Source organism: Mytilus edulis, chromosome 11 (genome assembly GCF_963676685.1).
Source record: "Mytilus edulis chromosome 11, xbMytEdul2.2, whole genome shotgun sequence".
NCBI classification, from domain to species: Eukaryota; Metazoa; Mollusca; class Bivalvia; order Mytilida; family Mytilidae; genus Mytilus; species Mytilus edulis.
This window is the reverse complement of record NC_092354.1, coordinates 63,808,042-63,834,694: the sequence shown is the minus strand read 5'-3', so window position 1 is coordinate 63,834,694 and position 26,653 is coordinate 63,808,042. Positions and strand designations below refer to the sequence as shown.

At 31.8% G+C, this 26,653-nt stretch overlaps 1 protein-coding gene across 2 annotated transcripts; it reads right to left on the bottom strand.

Moving 5' to 3' along the window:
• Positions 1-1,696: 1,696 nt before the first annotated feature.
• LOC139495995 (centrosomal protein POC5-like) lies at positions 1,697-26,653 on the bottom strand. 2 transcript variants are annotated; one of them, XM_071284429.1, is made up of 12 exons: positions 26,534-26,653; positions 17,647-17,745; positions 16,890-17,049; positions 15,562-15,711; positions 14,603-14,832; positions 13,612-13,682; positions 10,958-11,156; positions 9,636-9,815; positions 7,134-7,299; positions 5,656-5,855; positions 4,613-4,780; positions 1,697-2,110 (listed from the first exon to the last, which is right to left on the bottom strand). In XM_071284429.1, the coding sequence occupies exons 2-12, from the start codon at positions 17,719-17,721 to the stop codon at positions 1,955-1,957; spliced, it is 1,755 nt and encodes a 584-aa protein (XP_071140530.1). In that variant the 5' UTR covers positions 17,722-17,745; positions 26,534-26,653; the 3' UTR covers positions 1,697-1,954. The 2 variants fall into 2 exon arrangements, with proteins under 2 accessions (XP_071140530.1, XP_071140529.1); XM_071284428.1 differs by having other exon boundaries at positions 1,846-2,110; positions 16,881-17,049; positions 26,534-26,646.

Genomic DNA, 26,653 nt, shown 5'->3' with positions numbered 1-26,653 from the left:
GTGTCAAAATCATCCAACACCTGTATATAGTGGGCACCTACATTGTATTAAAATATAATGATTCTGACTTAAAGCATATCCAAACAGTTCACCAAAACGAAAAACTGTAATTTTTCACATTTGTTCCGTTTCCATGGTAACTGCGGCCATCTTGAAAGTGTCATACCCCGATTGCAAATCTGCACATGCTGGTCAACATTATGGTTAAGTTACATTACCATTGGTTCATAAAATTCCAAGATATAAGCTGGACAAAAAAAAGTGGAAGAAAAAAAATAATAAGAAAAAAAGAAACGTAGAATAACAATATGTCACCCCAACTCCGTTGAGGGTGCCATAATCAGCATTTATACCTGATGTTTCCTTTTCAGCTGAAGAACATGATACTGATCTTAAATTCTTCATTAACTGAATAGTAGATACTGCATTTGTTAACACCAACCTCAGCTCTCCTTTTTTTGGGGCATTTGGTGGGACCAGTTTTAAAGAGACTGTTTAATTGTCCATTTGATTAAATAAAAACCAAACCAAACAAACCCAACAATGATATTCACTTTCCCAGTTAAATTAACTAAAACGAATAAACACCAATACCAAACAACATTAACTAATCACAAGGCTTCGGAAATTATAAAATGATCAAGAAATTTGCTTGAAAATGACTACAAATGACCTTCGCTGAAATGATGAAACAGGAAACCACAACAATGTCGGTAAATCTGTGAAAAAAACTCGGACTAGAAATCTCGATAAAAAGCAAATATTTAGCCAAATATCTATTTAATTGGGAATTTGTCGATTGAAGTATTTTAAGGCGGCTTCACTGTTGCGCCTTAAAAATACACATATACTGCACATGCAAATAATGCTAGGTGAAAAACGATAATTTTTCAGTGTTATTTTCAACCATTTTCAGACGCTTTTTGCTTCACATATAGGACTATTTGGAAATTCCCTTATATCGTATGTAGTTCACGAATAACTGTATCTACCAATTTCGTTCACTAGTTATTTTTTAGAACAGGTTTTTTATGAAATTTTTCTACCGATTCAGCAGTGGGGTATTCGATGCAAATTTGGTAACGTCAGTCAAGGCTATTTTTAACATCAATTGTGCCACATTTGATATTTATGGCAAACATTTTTTTAAAGCTGAATAGTCTATAGACAATTTAGGACCTTAAAATTCCATGAGGTATTTAGGTAATTTAAAATTATTAACTAAGCGACTTTTTCATCATTGGCCGCTCCAGTACATGGACATATTGGTTAGGGAATCCAAGAACATCTATCATATTAGAATTTACCAACGCTTGTTTAAAACAAAATCGAAAATTAATAAAATGTTAAAAATGCGTTTTATTAATGTTGAGACAACTTTTAACACAACATACATTTGCAAAATATGTTAAAAATGAAATTGTAAATAAAATATAGTGAAATCTCTCTATATATGTCCCGTTTGTAAACATGAGTAAATATAAGTAAGATATTCTGAAGACAGATGTCAAATTAATTGTTGGTTTGCATCTCCATATATTTTAATTTTTCATATCACTTGGTGCAGATAATTAATTTTGCATTCATTCAAGACAAAGATCAATCAGCACTGATTAAAGCTACATAGGGTTTAGAAAAATTTCACAAATACATTGAAATCAATATATAGAATAAAATAAATATCACAGTCATTTACATGTTTATAGTTTTACAATTCTTTTAAGAGCTTATTTGTAGTATCACCACACAGACCTACACAGATATAGTCAAACAAGTTTTAAGGGACCACTTATTTACCCATTTGTGTGGTTTTTTTTTTAATTATCTTGAAAATATTTCAAAACTTTAGATAAAGAGAAATGATGTTTACTTCTATTTTTTTCTTTTTCATGCATCGTCATAACCGTCTTGTTCATACACATAATAATACATAAATGCTATAACTAAATGCCATTCAGTCAACAACTTTAACAGTTTGTATATTTGGTGATATCGTCACTGAACCAGACTGTCCAGCAATCCGTCGATGAATGATTCCTGCCTGTGTATAGTTCTCTATGGTTGATGTCTGTCGAGGGTGTCTTCCTGCTGTGGCCTGTCCGATTGTTTCCTAAAATAGATAGTGGTTTAAAAATATATGTAAACAAGAATGGGTCTAAAGTACACGGATGCCCCACTCGTGCTATTATTTTACACGTTCTTTGGACCGTGATATTGGGTAACAAAATCTAATTCGGCTGTAAATTAAAAAAGATCATATCATAAGAAACATGTGTACTAAGTTTCAAGTTGGTTGGACTTCAGCTTCATCAAAAACTACCTTGACCAAAAACTTTAACCTGAAGCGGGACAGACGGACGAACGAACGGACGCACAGACCAGAAAACATAATGCCCCTCTACTATCGTAGGTGGGGCATAAAAATTTCATCAGCAATTTGTTTTCATGAAAGCATTTTGAAAAGCTTTAATAATGTAAAAGACTAATCAATAAAATTTAGAATTAAAAAGGAGGAATGTGAAAAATAGACAACAAGCTGGTAAAAGAGTAGAAAACAACCCATGGCTGACAATGGATAGATCTTCAACTTAGCAAGAAAATCCCTCATCCTGATGCAAGTTCTAGCTGGCACTTAACAAAAATGTTTACTAGACTAAGTTCAGTGAAAATGAATATCAAACTTAACTTCATAACATATAAACAATGTTCTTAACTTTAAAGTTGGCAGTGAAATACTATTGGTACTTCATTGTCAGATGTTTTCCAAAATCTTTTTTTAATTGTTGTTCTATTGTTACCAGTACTTTATAGTTAAGTTTCATCCAGAAATGAATATTCACTTCCTTTTTCTGCAAAATTTTGGAAAGGGGGAAGATTTTTAATATTTTGTTCAGAATTACTATGTTTTTTCTAAAAGAAGTTGGAAAATAAGTATAAAACGCTTAGTCCAATAAAACTAGAGGCTCTAAAGGGCCTGTGTCGCTCACCTTGGTCTATGTGAATATTAAACAAAGGACACAGATGGATTCATGACAAAATTGTGTTTTGGTGATGGTGATGTGTTTGTAGATCTTACTTTAATCAATATTCTTGCTGTGTACAATTATCCCTATCTATAATGATTGGCCCAGTAGTTTCAGTGGAAAATGTTAGTAAAAATTTACTAATTTTATGAAAATTGTTAAAAATTGACTATAAAGGGCAATAATTCCTTAGGGGGTCAATTGACCATTTTGGTCATGTTGACTCATTTATGGGTCTTACTTTGCTGTAAATTATTGCTGTTTACAGTTTATCTCTATCTATAATAATATTCAAGATATTAACCAAAAACACCAAAATTTCCTTAAAATTACCAATTCAAGGGCAGCAACCTAACAACAGGTTGTCCGATTCATCTGAAAAATTTCAGGGTAGATAGATCTTGACCTGAATAACAATTTTACCCCATGTCAGATTTGCTCTAAATGCTTTGGTTTTTGAGTTATAAGCCAAAACTGCATTTTACCCCTATGTTCTATTTTTAGACATGGCGGCCATTTTGGATGGTTGGCCAGGTCATCGGACACATTTTTTAAACTAGATACCCCAATGATGATTGTGGCCAAGTTTGGTTAAATTTGGCCCAGTAGTTTCAGAGGAAAAGATTTTTCTTAAAGTTTACTAAGATCTACGAAAAATGGTTAAAAATTGACTATAAAGGGCAATAACTCCTAAAGGGGTCAACTGACCATTTCGGTCGTGTCGACTTATTTGTAAATGGTTGGCCGGGTTGTCGGACACATTTTTTAAACTATATACCCCAATGATGATTGTGGCCAAGTTTGGTTAAATTTGGCCCAGTAGTTTCAGAGGAGAAGATTTTTGTAAAAGTTAACGACGACAGACGACGGACGACGCCGGACGCCGGACGCCAAGTGATAAGAAAAGCTCACTTGGACCTTCGGGCCAGGTGAGCTAAAAATAAGGTTCTTAAAAAAAAAATTTCTCACATAAAAATGTTAATTCATGAAACTAGACTTTCAACAAAGGAAACTTCTAACACACCTTTTTATTTCTGTAAATTAAGAAATGATTGGGTGCATTTATTATTGCCAAATTCATTCGCATCCTATGCGACACATGATGCTAACAGTAGTTGTAAGTTGTATCATTGCTATTTTGTCATTTTAGACTAAAATGTGATTTATATTTTTGCGATTTTGAGAAAAATCCTGTCTTATTCATACAAAAAACAAGAATGTGTCCATAGTACACTGATGCCCCACTCGCACTATCATTATCTGTGTTCAGTGGACGGTGAAAATTGGGGTCAGAACTTTAATTTGGAATTAAAATTAGAAAGATCATATCATGGGGAACATGTGTACTAAGTTTCAAGTTGATTGGACTTCAACTTCTTCAAAAACTACCTTGACCAAAACTTTAACCTGAAGCAAACGGATGGACGCACAGACGGACGAACGAACAGAGGCACAGACCAGAAAACATAATGCCCCTCTACTATCGTAGGTGGGGCATAATTACAAAATGTGAGTGTAAATTATTGCAATTATAACCCTGTCTAATTTTCCCCAATAATAAAATCATCTTAGCTATTTCATTACTTTACCTTATTAACTGGAGGATGTCTTTCTACAATAACAGAACTCATTGGCGGGTCCAGAGTAGGATTTCTACCCAAACTAGATGTGGCACGTCCAGAGTCGGTCTTGGCTGATATTCTGGTAGACAATACTTTCCCTTTACTGGAAGATGTTGTACTAGTCTTACTGCATACCTAGAAGATAAAATAAAAAGTTATTTTTACTACTTTGACTGAATAAGAGAAGTGATATTTAACATTTTTTTTAATTCTTTTTTTATATAGATTAGACCATTGGTTTTCCCGTTTGAATGGTTTGAAACTAGTAATTTTTGGGCCCTTTATAGCTTTTTGTTCAGTGTGAGCCAAGGCTCTGTGTTGAAGGCCGTACATTGACCTAAAATGGTTTACTTTTTTAAATTGTTATTTGGATGGAGAGTTGTCTCATTGGCACTCACACCACATCTTCCTATATCTATTAAAGATATTTAACATGTTTAAATAGGCTGACCTTGATGTTTCCACGTGGTCCATAAAAAACTTGCAACAATGTCTATAGAATAATTTTATATTAATATTTAAAATGTTCTGTGAATTTATCTTTTTTCTTTGGACAAGTTTTCATGGATCAATGAAAAATTGTTTTTACGTGGGTATTTGATTCGTTGTATTGACCAAGTCAGCAAACAAGCCAAAAGTCATGACAACCAAAGTCAGACAGCAAGGATGCTTATGATTTATCAGACTATGTCCCAGTGTGAATGGTAGGTCGCTGTACTATGCATGATTAGGCAAAATAAAAATATATGTGTGGTTCCAGTTACCCTACCTCCCCTAATTTTTTGTCTTATATATAGCCTACCCTAAAGATTTTATTGTCATTTTTCATTAAGCACTGTTAAGTCAGAATGTTGCTCCCATAGACTCAAGGTAAAAAAAACCAACATAAAATAAAAAAATTCCTACCTACCTTCCCTAAATTTTTTCAGATGTAACTGGAACCACAGGTAGAATTTAATTGGCCTTAATGGAACAACCCTTCATGTTCTCTCTGTTTATGATATACTCACTGATGCTTTAGACCTGACACTAGTCGCTGATGAAGGTCTGGCTCCCTGACTGGTGATTATTTTTGGCGGTGCCAGGTCATTCCTAGGATCTGTTGTGTATATAGGTTCCTGGGGGATTGTTTTTGGACCACTATAATCTTTCTCTGGTATACTACCATTAAGATTGTCTGAGAAATCAGAAGACATGTGACCACCAGGACCTTAAATAAAAAAATCTCTATTACAATGTGCTTACTTTTGCAGATACAAAGTTTAATTTCTATCGAAATGTTCATAGATTTCTCTCAATGCTGTACAAACTAATATAGTGTTATAAGTATAAACATGAAGGTCCTATTGTAATGAATCTTAAATTTGAATTATGTTTAATTTTATTGTTAGTTATGCCATGCTAATTGAAGTAAGGTCAATTAGAATGTACTAAGGTGGTACCTAACACTACAGGGAGATAACTCTGTAAAGTCAGCTAAACGTTTTAATTACATTGTCTTGTAAGGGGAATATTAAGCTTCTCAGTGATCAAAATGGGTGTTTGTCAAACTGCTATATAACCAGTGTAATTTTTCTGATAAAATGGTTGGTTCAAAAATTTTGAAATTTTGAAATTTTTGTTAAAGGGTTAAAGTAAATGTTTTGTCAAAATTTTACGAAAATTAAACGAGCCAAATTAATTTTTGTGAAAGTGTTGGGTACCACCTTTAGTCAAAGCGAAAGACTCCTGGGCTTCTTACATCAATAAACATTGGGTGCCACAAGATAGGCATCAATCAACCAATGCAAAAAAGAATTGTGCAGTTCTAATTTCTGAAATATTAGGTGAGTGCAGAAAATCAGTGTCATATATTAATACAACATACGTTATTTTTTCAATTAAAAATGGATTTATTTATTTTTGTGGATACCAACTTTTGTGGAATGAGGAAAACTTGCATATTGGTGGATATTTAATTTCCGGGTTTTGGCAATGTTTGCATACATTCCTTTAAAACATTTCTAATTTGTCGAATATTTAAATTCATGATTCCCCCGAACCCATGAAATCCACAAAAATTAGTATCCAACAAATATTAATGAATCCACAGAATGATATTCATGTTATTTTTATGCTCAATAATTAAGCATGTTAAGGGAAAACATATAACTTCTTTAAGGTGGTACCTTACACTACAGAGAGATAACTCAGTGTCAGCTAAACCTTTTTATTACGTTGTGTTGTAAAGGGTATATTAAGCTTCTCAGTGATCAAAATGGGTGTTTGTCAAACTACTATATAACCAGTGTAATTTTTCTATTAAAACAGCTGTTTCAAAATTTTGATATTTTTGTTGAACTGTTCAAGGGTCAAAGTAAATACTTTGTCAAAAGTTTATGAAAATTAAACGAGCCAAATTTATTTAAGTGAAAGTGTTGGGTACCACCTTAAATTGTTGACGAACTATAAAATTCAATATTAACAAAATAACATATTACAACCATACCTTGTTCTGGTCGCTGGTCATCTTGAGGTTGAAACATGGTCATAGCTTCAAGGTTGAGGGCACACACTCCTCGCATGAAAGCCTTTTTCATGGTTTCTTCATAACGATCACGTTCCTGATGTAACTTTGACACCTCTGTCCTCGCTTCCTCTAATGCGTCTGTTAACTGCAATGATACAAGGAATACTATAAACATCCCATACAAAATGAAAAGACTACAATTAGACAATATACGTCTAGTGTCTTGAAATATGAAATTTATTTGTATGAGGCTTTTGGAATTTTGGATCTTAAATGCTTTTCAACTTTTTTCTAGTTTGCTTAATAAATATTTTGATATGAGCATCACTGATGAGTCTTATGAAGACGAAACGCGCGTCTGACGTACTAAATTATAATCCTGGTACCTGGTAACTATTAGAAACGGGGGAAATGTGAGGTTCTATCAGACACAAAATAATTGTGAGGAAAACTTGCATATCACATTTTATTGATGAAATGCAAGGTTTCATCAGATATAAAATAATTAGATTAAAAATATAATTTTATGAATTCTTGTCTTGAAATGCTTGATCTCAAATACTATGTTTATTACACATGTTACACATGAACATAAACATTGTTTCTTGATATCTGGAAAAAGAGCTATTTAGAAGTCTTTAGAAAGAAGCCTTAGAAGATTTAAGGTAAAACATCCAATAAAACTGTTTCAATTACTTCTCAAACATAAATTCTTACCTTCAAAAATTGTAAAAGAACTCATCACTAAGAATCAACTCAATTTTTCATTATGACTTGCTAAAAATACTTTTGTGCATATAAATTTGTTTTTAATTTACAGAAATTTGTTTCCTTTCTGCTGCTTTCTTAGCTACTTGAATAACTTAATACTTCATCAATAAATACTTGTGATTTTAAAATAACAAGTATCATATAAACTGTACATTAAAGATTGTTTTTTTAAAGTAAGAGTTACTTCCCATTGGTTACAATTGTATTTATGAATTGAATGCTTCTTTTTGTAAATTTATTGGGGTGTAAAAGCGTTGACCGAAGTACATTTTGTATTCCGCACTTCATTCTAAAAATGTACGCACAGTCAACACTTATACAACCCTATAAAGTTACAAAAAGAAGCATTCAAAACTTATAATAACATTTTTTAGCTAGGATCATGAAAACACGATTTTTATCCAGTTTTATTTAATTCACCTGTGCACTTTATTGTGGGACCGTGTGTTATTATGCATGATAAAATTTTATTGTCTAATTGTTTACGGAATAACATGTGGTGTGCAGTTAGCCAATCAGAATAACGTAATATAATGAAACTTACATCTAATGTAATTATTTAAAATTAAGAAAGACGTGGTATGATTACCAATGAGACAACTCTCTAGAAGAGACCAACTTACATAGAAATAGACAGCTATAGGTCATCATATTTATTTCACACAAAAATGCAGTATAAAAAAACCACCCAATAATGATGATCCTATAAATTTTTTGCTTCCATCTTGGTCACAAAGAGCCAATTAAACTTTATTATAAGAGAGATTAAGAGAAAAAAATATCTAAGCCTTATTTTCAATATTGTAAATTCAGAAATTATTGTGTGCATTTATTATTGCCACAAAAATGTGATTTTAGTTTTAGCAATATTGTGAAAAATTCTGTTTAAGGTGGTACCTAACACTGAAGGGAGATAACTCTGTAAAATCAGCTAAACTTTTTATTACGTTGCGTTGCTAAGGGAATATTAAGCTTTTCAATGCTCAAAATTAGTGTTTGTCAAAGTGCAATGTAACCAGTGTATTTGTTCTGATCAAACGGTTGGTTAAATTTTTTTAGAAATTTTTATATTTTTGTCAAAGGTTCAAAGTAAATACTTTGTCAAAATTTTATGAAAATTAAACAAGCCAAATTAATTTTAGTGAAGGTTTTGGGTACCACCTTAAGTCATATAAAAAAATTCAAAATGCCAGTTTAAATTAATGCCATTATAATTTTTGGCAATAATAAAAACAAGGCAATAATTTTAGAATTTAGAGTAGCTTATTTCAACTTTTCTGCACAACAATTAATTGTTTTCAAATTAAAGTTGCTATTTAAAATCAGGAGGACATTTTTGTTAGGATGATATGCAAGACCAAAGCTCTGACATCAAAATCCTAAATTAATGCAAAACAATTTAGAGACCATTTTCTTTGTTGAAATGTAAACTTTGTGCATTCATGAAAATTTAAAAATATGTTATTTGGAATGGATATATATATAACAGTATCTCCCTAAATAAGTTGAGAATGGAAATGGGGAATACATGTGTCAAAGAGAAAACAACCAGACCGAAAAGAAAACAGCCGAAGGCAACCAATGGGTATTCAATACACAGACGAAATCTTGCACCTGGAGGCGTGCTTCAGCTGGTCCCTTAACAAAAATGTGTACTAAAAATAAAATTAAAATGTCTGTTTCAGAAAATGATGTTTAAAGTTAATATACCGATTTGACTTTAGTCTCGTATTCATTTGTGAGATTGATGCAGACTTCCTGTGCCTTGGCTTGACATGCTTTCTCCACTCTCTGGCGCCATTTATCAACAATCACTGAATGCCAAGAATCCCAGATTTTCTGCGACAGTTTTCTCTCATAATGTTTTTCTGCTAGTTTACCAGCAAATATCTAAAACAATAATTTTTATAGAATTAAATGAGAAAATAAATAACTTTTGATATGGGGAATCAATTTACAATACCAATTAATAACATATAAATATATACACTTTCATTCAAACCTTAGCACATACAACATGTACAATATGGTGATTTTTCCAACTTTTTTTCAACAAAAAGTTGTTTTTTAGAGCTAATTTGGAATCACAAATCAATCTAAAATAGCATATTTTCATTGTTGTATGCATCCCATATACTGTGGATTAATAAATATTCGTTGGATACCAATTTTCGTGGATTTCGTGGGAACAGGGGAACCACGAATTTAAATGTTCAACGAAATACAAAATTTCAATAGGAATGTATGCAAACTTTTCTCAAACAACGAATTTAAATATCCATGAATATGCAAGTTTTCCGCAATCCACAAAAATTGGTACCCACGAAAATAAATGAATCCACAGTAATGATGATTCTCATAATTTGCAATTTGTTTCAAAATAAATTTAGTTTTATCAGAAATCTGTAATAATCTACATATAATGTACAACCACTGATCCTTGAGGTTTAAACCTTCATGACCTTTTTTACACTGACACATGTAACATTGAATTATGATTGTTTCAATAATTTTAGCTAGTATATATTTCATTTAAGAATTGATAAAAATCAAATAAGACTATATTCACTACATATTAAAAAGAAGATGTGATATGATTGCAAATGAGACAACTCTCCATAAGAGACCAAAAATTAAATATGTAGACAACTTTCTCACAAGCAAAAAACCCTAACTGTAAAAATATAAGGGCATATATACTACAAGCACGGGGACATATTCTACTGAGTGCACACAGCACGAGTAACAATCCCTGCAGTAAAAGTAAAAAAAGTGTCTCCAGTATACGGAAGCCCAATCCTCAGTGGACAGTGAAAATGGGGGAAAATCTCTAAATTGGCATTAAATTAGAAGGTCATATCATAGGGAACATGTTAACAAAGTTTCAAGTTTATTGGACTTTAACTTCATCAAAAACTACCTCCACCAAAAACTTTAACCTGAAGCGGGACAGACGAACGAACAAACGCACAGACCTGAAAACATAATGCCCATTAATGGGGCATAAAAAAGACCATTTGTGACACTCTTACCTCTCTTTTCCTGTCAATGTGTTTAACTTTCCATTCGTTAAATTTTTTGAGCATTTCAATCTTTTCTCTCTGTTTTTGCATGGCATGTGTAAGATTTGATATGACCTGATCTTTACGCTCTAGTGACTGTTCATAGGTGTGTAATAGTTCCTTTAGACTCTCCATTTCATTCAGGATTTGATTTTTTTCTGCAGCATGTCTGGTTTAAAAATAGATTGAAAACATGTTTTAGTGCAATATATAGGTATAAATCAGTCATAAATTTGTCATTTCATCTAAACATGCAGAAGGACTATGTGTCATTTTGTTGATATTGCTATTTTAACATGAAAAATAATGTCATGTCATTGGTTGAATTTCCAATGTTTATGATGTTTAAATACTGTAAATTCAGAAATTATTGTGTGCATTTATAATATTGCGATTTCTTCATTTTAGACTCAAATGTTTTTTAATTTTTTACGATTTAGAGAAAAATCCTGTTTAATTCATCATGTTCATATAGATATTTCAAAATGCAAGTTAAAATTATTGCGTTTACAACTCTGTCGCATTTTTTGCAATAATAAAAACCTTGCATTAATTTCTGAATTTACAGTAAATTTAAAACAAATCATAACGTTTTGGTGTACACTTTTGACTATAACTCAAAAAGGATAAGATTCTGAAATGACAAATTACTGGACAAGACAAAAACAACTTCAGTTTGAAAAGGATGAATATGTAATCACAAGTAGGAATTTGTTCACATAACTCCGAAAATGAGGCACATAAACATTAACATGATTAATTGGAAATATAGACCAAATAAAAAAGAATGATCAACATTCCTTAGAGGCATTATATCTAATAAAAAAACATTTTATGGTTGTGAACATTGAAAGACTAAATTTCTTCTTATGTGATGTACAAATTTTCTGCAATGAATGTTGTTTTAGTTTGATAGATCTGCTTGTGTGCTTTTTTTGAAAAATTGTTTGTTTTATATTTTAACACAGTGATGATTGCTGTACCCATACTTTGACTATTTTATTTATTATGTCGGTTTTGTTCACGCATCATTGTAAATATAACTGAATTTGATAAGACTGTTGTAAAAGTGAGAGGTTTAGCGATATAAAACCAGGTTCAATCCACCATTTTCTACATTTGAAAATGCCTGTACCAAGTCAGGAATATGACAGTTCTTATCCATTCTTTTTTATGCGTTTTGTTATTTGATTTTGCAATGTGATTATGGACTTTCCTATTGATTCTTCTTTAAGTGTAGTATTTTTTGTGATTTTACTTTTTTTTTCACAAATAGGTTATAGTGGGCAAGGGGGAAGGTTGGGATCCTGCTAACATGTTTAACCCTGCCACATTATTTATGTATGTGCCTGTCCCAAGTCAGGAGCCTGTAATTCAGTGGTTGTCGTTTGTTTATGTGTTACATAATTGTTTTTCGTTCATTTTTTTACATAAATAAGGCAGTTAGTTTTCTCGCTTGAATTGTTTTACATTGTCTTATTGGGGCCTTTTATAGCTGACTATATGTGGTATGGGCTTTGCTCATTGTTGAAGGCCGTACGGTGACCTATAATTGTTAATGTTTGTGTCATTTTGGTCTTATGTGGATAGTTGTCTCATTGGCAATCATAACACATCTTCTTTTTTATATTTAGTGCAATATAATATAGGTAATCAGTCATTCGCCATTACATCTAAACATGCTAAAGGACTTTGTTTTATATTTTAACACAGTGATGATTGCCGTACCCATACTTTGACTATTTTATTTATTATGTTGGTTTTGTTCACGCATTGTTGTAAATATAACTGAATTTGAAAAGACTTGTCAGAGCGAGAGGTTTAGCGCTATAAAACCAGGTTCAATCCACAATTTTCTACAAAATTTGAAAATGTCTGTACCAAGCCAGGTATAAATTCGTTTTTTTATGTGTTTTGTTATTTGATTTTGCAATGTGATAATGGACTTTCCAAATTGATTTTCCTCTCTAAATTCATTATTTTTTGTGTTTTTACTTTTTTTTTCACAAATAGATTAGAGTGGGCAAGTATGCTTAAGGCTGGTTTAGCCCAATCACACTTTATGCTTGTACTCTATCATGCTATATAGACTGTGTGCTGTTTCTGTGTCTGTTTTCCTGGAGGAGTTGGATGTTGGTTTCTTTTCGATACTTTAGTTATTAACTTTTCATGTAGCTAGATACTGTGGATTCATTTATTTTTGTGGGTAGCAATTTTTTTTCAATTGCAGAAACTTGCATTTTCATAGATATTTAGTTTCCTGGTTCTGCCGTAGTCTGCATACATTATTATTGAAAATTTGTAATTCATTGTACGTCTGCATACATTCTTATTGAAAATTTGTAATTCATTGTACATCAAAATTAGTGGTTCCTGGGTAAACAAGAAAACCACAAAAATTGGAATCCAACAATAAATAATGAATCCACAGTAACCTTTGAAGGCCCTTACTATTCATGCTATTGTTCAAGACTTGTTTTATTAGTTATGTTGTTGCTGTCCGTTTACACATTCCCTACTTTTAGTTTTATTCATCATCAAAATTTGATCGATTAATGTTACTGTTTCATCCAGGAAGTTAATTAAAGAACTGATATGACAATTGATCTTAATATAGAACCCACTTTTCTTGTTCTCTGACTAGCTGCAGTCTTCCATGTTCCACAATTCTGATTTTGGATTGGCTGAATTCTGCCTACAAATATCAGACAATTTGATGAAAATATTATTGTATTATATATAGAATTGTTTCAGCACCAAATTAATTTATTCTATTAGCAAATAATTTCCCCAAACACCTCTATTGGTAAAATTTTGTAATACAAGTTATTTTGCTAAAACTCAGAATTTTGGTTTTATCAGCAATTAGTACATTTTCTCTATTTACTTAAAAAAAAAAAAAAAAAAATTAATTTTTCAGGTTAAAAAAAAATTTAAAAATGTGCCAGTTGATAAAAAAGAAAATAAAAAAAAAATAGCAAGGAAATTTGGAAGAAAATACTATTTTCCAAAGTTTTCTGTTATACAAATGGTGATGTTTCCATTATTGTTTATACCAGTATAATAAGTCCTTTGGAAGAAATATAAAATTGAACACCTTCAAGCAGATAACCTTTAATTAAAACTATTTTGACAATAATTGAGCTTCATCGGACAGAAATCAAACTTATGCAAGTGCACATATACATGTACATGCATATGACTTTGATTGATTTTGGAACAAACAATTACAAAAAAAAAGTTGTAGATGACTTTTGTTCTGTTTTGAATGTTTCTTATAACATGTATAACAAACCAATTTATTTTTCAAACTATTACAGACTTCTCAGAGAGATGCAATGAAAGTCATTTGCATAAGGTAGATTTCTATTTGATGCATCTCACTTCATAACGCCTCAGGTTTAGATGTGCAGTATATGACAAAAAATAACAACATAAAATTTGATAAAATAATTATCAAAGGTACCAGGCTTATAATTTGATTCGCCATACTCATGTTTTGTCTAATTTCAACCTTACGTGACGCTCAAATCAAAATAATTAGAAAGCCAAACAGGTATAAAGTTGTAAAGCCTTGCGAATAAAAGCCTTATATATATATCAATGTGTTGTTACCATGACATTTCTTTTCAGGTCCAAACACCAATGGTCCATGAGATTTTCCATCTTAGTAACATCTTGGTCCACTGTTGCTGTGAAGTTATATTCTGACTCCTCTATTTCAACCTCTTTCTGAGATAAGTGACTGGTTTCTTTCTGAGACATCCGACTGGTTTCTTTATCCAGTCCATCTGTCACACGGGACAAAAATTTGGGGGCTGAGAACTTTTGTGTTTTCTGTTTTCCTACAAAAGCAAGCAATAATAATTTTTTTTTAAACAATATTTATAGATTATTACATGACATTTTCCATGTATATCAGCCTTATTTATCAGTCTAAGACTCCCATATCAAAATTAGGGCTTATGATAGGGCTGCTATGGAAAATTCATTAATTAACTGTGACGAAACAGTCAACACAAGTTCATTGATGCTATAAATCTAGTCTGATAATTTCGACAATTTGAAAAAAAAACATGGCCCAACTTCCATCTCAAAATGACCAAAATTGTGTGAAAAAAACCTTTCCTGATTCTTGAACAAAACATGTTTTCAAACTTTAACACTGTATCAATACTCCTAATAGTACTGCTATAACTAGTCTTGCATGTCTTGGTATATACTTATTTATTACACTTCTAAGAACTTTTTAGAATTGTATCGTTCAAGATCCATCACAATTAAAACTAATCTCTGATGTGATTCTCTAGATAGCCAATAGTTATCTTTGTCTCTGGAGGAGTTCCCTAGATAACCAATACTTACCTTTGTCTCTGGTAAGGAATTCTTTAGGTAACCAATAGGTACCTTTGTCTCTGATAAGGAATTCTTTAGGCAATCAATATTTACCTTTGTCTCTGGAAGAGTTCCCTAGTTAACCAATAAATACCTTTGTCTCAGGAGGAGTTCCCTGTTAAATAACCAATAGTTACCTTTGTCTCTGGTAAGGAATTCTTTAGTTAACCAATAGTTACCTTTGTCCCTGGTAAGGATTTCTTCAACACTCCCTGTATCATCATTCAGTCTGTCATCTTCATGTTTACTTCCTATAGGACTATGACCTCCAAAATCTGGTAACCCTGTTTCTCTGGTTACCTTGACAATGACAGGATTGGAACTAGAATCTGAAACACATGAATATATCATTATGAACAAAATGTGAGTCAGATTTGACAGTACTTAAACTGCATTTTTTTTTTTTACATTTGAGCATAATTATTATATGTAAAAACTTAGATTACAGATGATAGCAATAAAAGTAACATGGTTTTCTGATTCTACCATTACGGAACGTGCATAATAAAATGTGTAAATGAATTGATGTGCACCATGTAGAAGGAGTTTGAAATATTGTGCAATGATTTTAACATGATGTATTCAAATAAGTTGTGTAGCAATTGTTGTTATTTGGTTTGGTGGTCAGAATATATTTATACATAATTTCACTGGGTTTAAGACTTTAAGTTACCTAGGATTTGAAAGTGACCACACTAGTGGTTATCATGGTTATAGTTAAAACTGTTTTGTTTTGTTCACAAATAATACATGAAATATAAGTAATGATTTTTTATTTTTCATGTCTACTTTATAAAATGAAGTATCTTACAAGTGTTGTACTTGTACTGTTACAGAAAGTGAGTCAGATGTTCCATGCACTTGTCTTTTGTTTCGAAATGAACTCAAATATATGTTGTGTTTGTTTGACTTGGCTTATCAATGTTTTTACATGGGAAACAATTTAAACCATGATATATAGTGTAAGCACATAAAGGCATACATAAGTTACTGTGGATTCATTATTATTCGTTAGATTTCGTGGATTTCATGTGTGCAGGAGAACCACGAATTCAAATGTCTTTTTATGATCAACGAATTAGATATTTCCTTAAGGTTAATATACAGACTTTGCAAAAACCACGAAATTAAATATCCAAAAAAGTGCAAGTTTATCTCAATTCATTTAAATTGGAAGCCACCAAAATAAATGAATCCACATTACATATGGTCAATAGCTGATGTAATTATCTTCATGATGAATGCTACTATCGAATGTATTGTGATTTCGAATTTATTTGTTTTTATTTTATGTTATAAATTAAATATATGAATATAAGCATTAAAATATTATATTTAATACAGATAAATGATAAAAGGCTTAAACTTTGTTGTAGCTTATGTTCCACTGACCACACTAGACAAGTACAAACAAGGACAAATTCATACAAAAGTTGAAACTGTATATATATATAGTTTTTATACCCACATAATGATGTGTATGTTATCAAACTTTTACTTGTGCTACCTGTTTGTCTCTCCCTAGTAACTGTTACCATGGTTTCCTGTCTGGGTTCGGGTCTATTTTGAGGGAAAGACTCTCTTATGTCTGTTAGGGTTTTAGGTAATCTACTCTGATCATACTTAGGTACAACTACAGCATACTTCAGCAATTCCTCATACTCATCCTATAATAAATCAACACTTAGAATTCTAATAATAAACACTGTCATTCATTTAAATATTCATTATTACCCTTGTCTAGTAAATCAACGGAGACCAAAGTTTTGACCTTGACCTAGGAAGTTGTGCATACATTTATGATATACTCTCTATTTTTGCATATGCATGTCAAATATAAACTTAAAATCATAAAATGGTTAGAACTGAAGATATAGCGTGGACACAATCTTTACTATTGTACATGGGATTGTCGACTGAAACCAAAGTTTTTGATCCTTGACCTTTGACCTAGAAAGTTGTCCACATAATGTCACACTCTGGTGCTTGTTAATATATGTGTCAAGTATAAACTTGGAAATCATAACAGTAAATAGATAAAAAGAGGATTTTGTTTGTTACAGACGTACAGACTAGATGTATAGGACAATCTGTCACTAGGTGGGGCCATAATCAATGTATTTTCAAGATTTGCACAATTTATCCAGTCTTTCATTTTATGTATTTAAAACCTACATGACATTTATATATACAATATTATCTTTATTAAAAATATTGGACTTTCGATCAAAATTCAGGGGCACAGGTAGTACTGAATAATTTACCATAAGTCTTGTGGATACTGAACTTCCAGGTGAATCAGGTGGTAATTCTGGCACACTTAAATCTAAGCTAGACATGGTTGGCTTGATTTTCAATCAATTCTGAAAAATAAATTGGCACTTAAATGTGATAAAGTTCTAAAATTGCATGGTAAAGTAAGCTACTTTTATCTTTGCCCGCCCTCACTTTTAATACGAAAAAAACAAAACTTTAAAAATAACGCAATACAATGTAACTCGTTTTTATTTTTTCCTAGCATTGAGTTACCTACTTCAATGACAGACTTACGATATTCTTGGAATTATTATGTTTTTATGTCTTTTGAATTATGGGAAAAGTTAAATAAGGTGTTCGTAGTAGGGTAGGTAGGGTGCCTCTGTCATCTTTTTTTTATACAAATTTTCACTGTTCACTGTATCCTAACATTGTGAATTTACTGAGCACAGCTGCTGTATTGCCATTATGCACAGCAGAGACAGAAAATGGTTTTCCCAGGTTAAACTTGTAAAGTGTTACCATAGAAACAAAATGAAGCAGGAAACCATTCAAAACATTCTGCATATAAAGCTAACCTGTGACAAGCAATGCTATATGTGACAAGGTGGTTGACAAGTTTTTCAGCCTAAAAAGTAGACAGATTAATCTGGGCTAATCATGTTGTACGTGTATATCATGTATATTATAAACAGTGATTCAATGAATAGTTTTATTTTTAAGACACTGTTTGATTAATATCTTTATTAAACATGTTAAAACATGCCCTTTCCATATAATAATTTCCCAAGTAAAATTCCCTTTTGAAATCCCTACTTAATTCATATAATTACTGATGTGATGAATTTCTAAAATTGCATAGTATAGTAAGCTATACATGTATACATGACAGTTTGTTTGTGCAATACAATGCATATCTTCACAAAATTTCAACCTCCTCATAGACCAGTAGAGTTTTTACTGAGAGTTTCATTTAAAACTAACTAGAAAGTTAAAATGTCCTTTAACATGTTTAATATATTGTCTGAGCTGTCTTAGGCCCCTAAAAAAGTTTTAACTATATTAAATAGAGAAATAAGAGAAATAAAGAAAACATTGAGCATCTTATTAGACAAAAAGGACTAAATGTAATTATATAATGGACACCATGACCATGATGACATGCCAATATACATTTTTTTTAGCTGGCAATGACGAAGCTGACATCCTTTTTTTGTCCTTGCAAAAAGAGCAGCATAGAAAGCAAAAGAACCACTGGAAAACAACACCATAATGATCACTACAGGACGTGAAACATGCAGTATATATATATATAAAAGTCATGCGCGTAGCTTCTTTTACGTCAAAACACCTGGCAAATGCCTGGGCGTACACTTGAATTTGGTAAAAAAAATCATCTAAATAAAAATAAAAGAATTGGTTAACAGTACATCAACCTTTTGTTTTCTTCAATGGCTTGTAATTGCGATGAAAAGTGACGAAAATTAGTATCATATTATTTCTGTCAAATTCCAAATCTACCGTGAATTCTATACTAACTTTTTTAAAGCAATTCATTAAAAGCTAACATTAAAGAAATGTAAACTAAATAATAGATAAACTATTGATTTTATGGTGTTTCTCTCAACTGACACTTTTCTTGATACATTGTAATTCATTATTGTCTTGATAGACTTTAAAGCATCCCTACTATTCACCACTTTGACAACAAATAATATTGACCTTTCATCTATAAATAAGACAAAAACTTAATTTATTTTCTGAATTTCCAAAGATAGCCAGGGGCAATCTAATATCCACGATGTCTGAAATTCTCTCTTCTGTTTTTTTTTTAAATACTGGGTGTCCTCAGCTCCATTTGTATTTAAGGTTTTCTACACCACTTATGACTCTTTTTTTCTTTCTTGCCCAGCTTTTTATTAAGTATTTATCAATCTGAATCTCGATACAAAATTCAAAGAAATTACATTTCCGGTAAATGATGGATAAAAACTAACCGACGATCCCGGGTCAATGGACAAAGCCAATGCAATGTTACGTGACTCTGGTTTGCATACTTATTTTTATTTATTTTGGTAATCAATCTATTTCCGTATCAATTTCAAGTATTATTGGTCCTGTTATATTTATCGTCATGAACATTGGTGTTTTTACCATGTTTACTTGCTGAACATTGGTTTCTGTTACATAAATTAAACATCTTTATTTGTTTTGAAATTAATTTTATGTTTTTATAGATTTGAACTTTGTCTTGTATATTTTTTTACTTGTCCACGGGCAACCATGACAAACTTAAATTCTTGTCCGGTTGTTCAAATGTACGAGTCAGGCATAGCATTTCCACACCCCTGCACCCAACAAAGAACTGGCTATACAGAACTTGACTACTACAAGAACCAAGTAGATCAAACCAACTTCATAGAGTTATGCAACTGTGGAGCACCTGAAACACCTCACCATTTCCTTCTGGAGCGTCCCTGCTTTGAGAAGGGCCGAGAAGATATGTTACTACACCAAATATCAAAAAGGTCGGGATCAGAAACCTGAATTAAGCTACTACATGTATGCTAAGGAGACTAGACAGCAAGAACACAGAGATCAAAAGCCAAACTAAAACAGAGGCATATTTCATTGACAGAACAGGCAGATTTGACAACTGTTTGATACCAGGGGCGTAGCTGCCGTTAGGCACTTTAGGCACGTGCCTACACATAATTTTTCACAAATATTTTTTTTTCTTCCAAAAAAATAAAAAAATGATAAACAACGTTATCTGTAGATGAACGCCAGTTAAGTTCTCAAAACTCTTTGATTATCGAATGTCAAGTGCACACTAGTCTCTCGTTCTTAGTGAATGGAATGTTGGAAAGAAATGAATGTTATTATGTTTTTACCTTATATAGAATCTATAAACTAGAACTTAGTTGGTTCAGATCATTTCACTTCTATCAACAAAAACTTGAATGAACCTCAACTTAGACACATGCATGAGTGTTTTACTTTAATTAGTTGTTAGTTTTCAACTAGCTTTCCATTTTGCCCTCACCCGACTTGCCAATGTTGGTTGTCCGTTTGGCTGGGCAGGATGTATAAATACGCAGTCACGTTAGGTCAAAATGGGGACATTAAATCCGATGCCTAGTTGTAGAGAGAATGCCACTCTTTGGGGAGTTCGTAGTTGGTCTACTCAAAGGCAGAATTTCTGCTCTTTTCCAATAATCCCTCATTTTCAAATTTCCAGACCTTTGTTCTGGACGATACCTATTACAGGACCTAGCTCCCTGTTGTATGTATTTATTGTAAAAAAAAAAATTGTCCAAATTCCTAACCCGGTAGGGATTTTACAGTAGAGGATACTAGTAAAGAAATATGCATTTCTTGAATTTTGTTACGATGGTATGAACAGAACAGAACTGTGTGTATGTGTTTGTGTGGCTAGGGTGTAGGTTTATAAGAATAAAAAAAAAGATTAATGATTATTTTCCAGCCAAACGTATCGTTTTATTATATAGAAATATTAGTGTTTACGTGGATTCCTATTTTATTTAATGAAGGATCGTCACAATATTTACTATTAATTAAGTTATACGTATATATCAATCAGAATGGAATAGATATGAAAATACCAAACAGGGTGTACTGCTTCATTAAATGGATACGCTGATCTACGCTGGGCAGTGCATAATGTGAGTTTTTTATCCATATTTCTGATTGTACTGCGTTACCTAATTCACTAGTCAGATTACTCATAATTCTTCGAACTTTTCATCATGTATATAATAATTATCATGAATAAATAACCAGTAAATTTAATATTTTTTAACATAAAATTATACAGCTAAAATGCTTAAAACCGTTTTCCGTCGGGGGGCTTCGCCCCCCTGAACCCCCTACCAGGGGAGCCCTGGACCTACTGGGGGCCTTTAGCGGCCCCCAGACCCCCTGCCGATTGGTGCCTACAGTTGGCTGAATACCTAGCTACGCCCCTGGATACTGCTGTTCCTCAATCCCAATAATCAATATTAACAAACAAATTTAAAGTACAGAGAAAAAATACACTGAGAAACACGCACCAAAGAAAAAACCTGCATATTGGGACCATTCTTGCCAACAGGCCTTAACCCTTTCGGCGCCAAACCGACAAAAATGTTGTTTACCGCTAGCACGCCAAAACGACATTTTTGTCGTTTTTCAGTAGAACATACATACATACAAAGCATTAAAAACGTATATAAAAAACTTCATTTGACTGCCGAAACCATATTAGGTTTAATGAAAAATAATTGACCATGTTGACTTTGTTCTGTTATTCAAGAATAAATATAAAAGTCTCAAATTATATATTGAATGTTGGGGTTGAAAACTATTTTTTTCTGAGATAATGTGCAAATTTTTACACAATCTACTACTCCAATTATAAACTTTGCATGCCTTTATTTATTAAATTAACTGAATGAAATTAGCTCACATGGTTGACTGTAAAAAAAAAAGTTGTTATTTTATTTTTAAATTGTAACGTTTATTTGAATGACGTCACCAAAGCTGATGCTGTGTGTGACGTTTATGCGTATAAAAGTGGCAGGTACTTGATATTACTGGAAACGTTTTGCAGTAAAACCATTGAGTTTTTACCGATTTTTACAATGTGAAGTGTTACAGATCGAAAAGCATTCGACAATTTGTTTAATAGTTTGTTGTTTGTAAATTTATTCAATAAAACTGTTAGTTCAAAGTTAGAAGATTAGCTCTGCAAATATAGTCGGTAGAATTTGGGAATATCTCTTTTTAAATGCACTATTTTACCCATCAAATTTACCCATTTGGGGTTGGCTTAAACGTGGTTTGACTTCACTAGTTTTAAAAACAAGAAATATTAAAGTCATAACTTATAATGAATAATTTTGACAATGCCGGTCTTCTCATTGTAAAATAATTTTCTGCTATTAAAAACCAAATAAACTGGACCCGGATTTTTGAATTTATCATTCTAATACTTAATTATGGCATACAATCTGCATGTTCCGCCTTATGTGTCCATGTGTCTCACTTTGCTGTCAATTAAATATTAGAGTACATATTCAATTTTGAGTTAAGATCGTGCTTTGATTTACCCATCACTTACTGAGTATTTTTGAATTTATTTTTGTCTATTGTTACTGTGTTGTTGTTTTTTGTGCTTGGTCCAATTTTGACAAACAAAGCTCTTTTTAAAAGTTTTTTTTTCTTTCTGTTCTAATATTAAACTGGTACCGGACAGTTCTAGATTAATGGAGGGAATTAATGCCTACAAAAAAATGCAGAGTTGTTCCAAAGCCAAGAAGAAGCCTTTGGCAAAGTTGCTGTCGTATCACATACCTTTTGTTTTCGTCTAGTGGGTTTTTTTCGATCCTGCAATGCTTAAAGCTTAAAAATGTCATGCTCATCTCATTTGAAATGTTTCACATTGAATTATATAGCGACCAATCGTGCATACAAAAAGAGAGGTAAAAGATACTAAAGAGATAGTCAAACTCACAAGTCAATGCCATGGCAAAAAAATAATACTGAGCACAAGACAAGTTAAATTTACACAGACAGAAAAGAATACTAAAGACTGAGCAACATCAACCCAACCAAAAACTGGGAGATATCATATATACATAACTATTATATAAGGCAGTACGACGACCCGTAGCCTTGTCCCAATGACTTTGGTGGCTATAAGTGACTCATTTGTAACCATACGTACAGCTATCATGACTTATTATAACGAACTCTTTCAAAAATAATACTGGTGCCAAAAGAAAATTCTGAATTGTTTATTTTAACAACCATTAGTGTTAAAAAAAACCAGCTAAAGAATAAAACAATACATAAACACGGTTGGCAGTGCATGATTCTATACGTATATATATAAATTACATACAGGCTAATACTAGTACTGACAATTCAAACCCAACTCACACAATTGATATACGAACTCAATTTGTTTATATATAGAAGTTAGTATGTAGATCAGTCCATCTGATCCATTTAAATTATTACACTATTGTCGTCATTTTGAATCCTTTTTTTTCGTTACTAAGAAAGACTAAACAAGACTGCAATCTAGCTACTTCGTATGACTAAATATGAAAAGGATTAAGAAATAATCAAATAGACCTATGGAAAAGAGCTAAAAATATAAAAACATATAATGATGCATCTCTTGTAATTTTAGTGGTTTTAAATGTTTCCGTTTGGTTTAAAAATCAAATTTTCAATTTGAAAATAAAGGGTTGTCTACATTTTCATATTATTCACACAAGTGCAATCTTCAATCTTACTATGGATGGGATATGAATAACTGCATTTTAACCCGGGACCATTTAATGAGCGTTGTTATCCACTCATGTCTGAGAGTTGTTTTATTGTCCCAGTCCATTCGTTGTTTTCGATAGTATTTGTGTGGGGTTGTGTTCGTTAATATCAGACTGCTAAATTTTAATTTAGGAAGTCAATGGTATAACAAATATGTGTAGCCTCCAATAATATATTCGCAGCCAATTTATACTTTTGCTTTTAGTGTTTGAAATATTGTATAATGCATATGTCCGACTATCTTCTTCTCAGACTGTAAGTTGACCTCTATATATCTTTGTAAATTTGTTTGTGTACTGTAGTTAAAGTCTCATTTTCACTGAGTCTGGCATGCATGGATCTCTTATTAAAAGTGAGAGAAGGGCTTTTAGTGTAAGTCGATCAGTTTGTGATTATATTTGTGTATTTATTAAAATCAAATTCATTACTTGAAGAATTAATCACAGTAAAAAGGAAAGTTCGTCGTCCGTAATTATGATTGGAATAAACTATTGGTATCAACATTTACTTCTTTTATTTCATTAAACTTCAAACTATAACTGTGTACCTGTACTAGTAATTAGACACTATACTTCATAATGTAGGAATCAATGAAGGAAAATAGTTCAAGTATTTAGGGCTATACATGTATCTATTTTAACGAAATCCCTAAATAAACTCTTCCCAAAAGAATGTATCTATACGATGAGATAGTTTCTCCTCATTTTCTGCCGATATCACACCGGAGAAAAGGGAGTTCATATCAGATTTTCGATTTCAACGATAGCAACAAGAAACATAAAATATTTTAGCGACAGGCCCTATTCAATGACATAACTGACACAGCAAAGTATTTCTTAAAACTATCTTTAATTGTACACTTTTTTTAACAGTATCTGGAAAAAAAAACGGCTTTCTCTATATAAAAAGGTCAAGAAAAGTTTGAACCACACATATCAATACATTACATTTAGACACCAAGTGCTGCATAAATAAATATTTAGTGAAATTAAAAAATTTTTTTTTAGGCTATATATAAAAAATAGAAGCAAAATGAATGCTAAATATTCACAACTACATGTACTGGTCTAGCCAGAAAAGTGACATTCTTCAAACCCAAACCGGCAAATCAAAATGAAATATAAGTCACACAATTGTAATGTTATTTCAGATTATACATTATCAGAAAAAAGATAAGTTATTGTTGTTTATTCATGAAATATTTGCCGCAGAACAATTTTATACTCAGTAAGTTGAGATTAATATGATGGTTGAATTATTACAATGCTATATACTGGTATCCCTAATTTTGTGGTGATATGCAAAGATCTTCAAAGTGTTCAGTCGAACTCTTCATCGATGGTGCTTAAGAAAAAACAGACCTGCGCCAAGTATGAAGAAACTGTTGTTTTTTTGTTTTTTTAATCAATTGATGATATCAAATCTTACATTTGGTGATGCTTTGAAGAGGGGAGTAAAGAGAGGGGTAACTACACGAAAGAAGGCGAAATAAAATTGCCATTTAACGATGAACAAACAATTCAAACTGTCAAGGCTTGCATGCACGTTGATCTTTTAACCGATTTCACAAATACTCTTACGATGAATAACGACAACCTTTTTCACGGCTACACGTGGAATAAAACTGTCAAAACATGTTGCACGAAAATAACCGTTTACCATCCTTTTTATATCAAAATACAGAAATTGAGATACTTTATATATATATATATATATAGTATATTTTCATCAATATATCTTCATTGTTAATGATATCCATCTAGCTATAAGAATCTTAATTTATTTCCATATTATCGGGTGTTTTAAATAGTAATATGAAAAAGAACAAATATCAATAAAAAAAATAAAAAAATAAAAAAATAAACTTCGTATTCTAGCCTGAAAATTAAACAAAAATCACTGGAAATACGCATTCGCTACGTGAACTCAAGTTAATTCAAGGTGGCCGGAGATATGGGACATTTCTCCGCATATATGAGATGTCCAATTAATCGATTAAAGAGGATAGCGTGCATGTGCTTGTAGATAATGTGTTGACGTTACGTTACGTATCATTTTAGTAACGTCATTGAAATATGTATGGCAACGTAACCATGTGAAAAAACAACGTCTCGGCGCTGAAAGGGTTAAGCAGTTAAGATTGAGGATTGTTTATCTTTTCAGACAAAGACCTGGAGACGAATATGGCAATTACATATCATGTTTTAATCTTTATTGGAATAGCATAAACAAGACCGATAAATCACAGGCACTTGTTTCTGTCAATATGGGGTTTACTATCCATACCATGTACTAAAAAAAAACACTTGTTTTTTTTAGTACTGGTATGGATAGTAAACCCCATATTGACAGAAACAAGTGCCTGTGCGATAAATGTAAACTTTCTAAAAAAATAATTAAACACTTGGTAACTCGTATGAACAATTTCGGACTGCGACTTGCAAGTCAAGACATGAACCAAATTATTATTCAGTGTTTGCAATGTTTCAATTTGATATCTTTTCATAAATTACTATGCTGAGTGAATGTTTAACACTAAATGTATTATTCAATTACCTTTTAAGGTAGTGCACACTAATCAAATGTAGATAAGAAAATTACAATCTAAATATTGTTAAAAAATTGTGTTCTAGGCAGCCATGATGTAAACAAGTTGGTTTCAAAATTCAGATGTTA

Coding starts and splice junctions, on each gene's coding strand:
- LOC139495995 (XM_071284428.1), bottom strand. CDS start 17,721: ATGTCTAGCTTAGATTTAAGTGTGCCAGAATTACCACCTGATTCACCT. Junction 13,683..14,602: donor ACCTGAAAAGAAATGTCATG/GTAACAACACAT, acceptor TGATATTTGTAG/GCAGAATTCAGCCAATCCAA. Junction 7,300..9,635: donor ACGAGACTAAAGTCAAATCG/GTATATTAACTT, acceptor GTATCATTGCAG/TTAACAGACGCATTAGAGGA.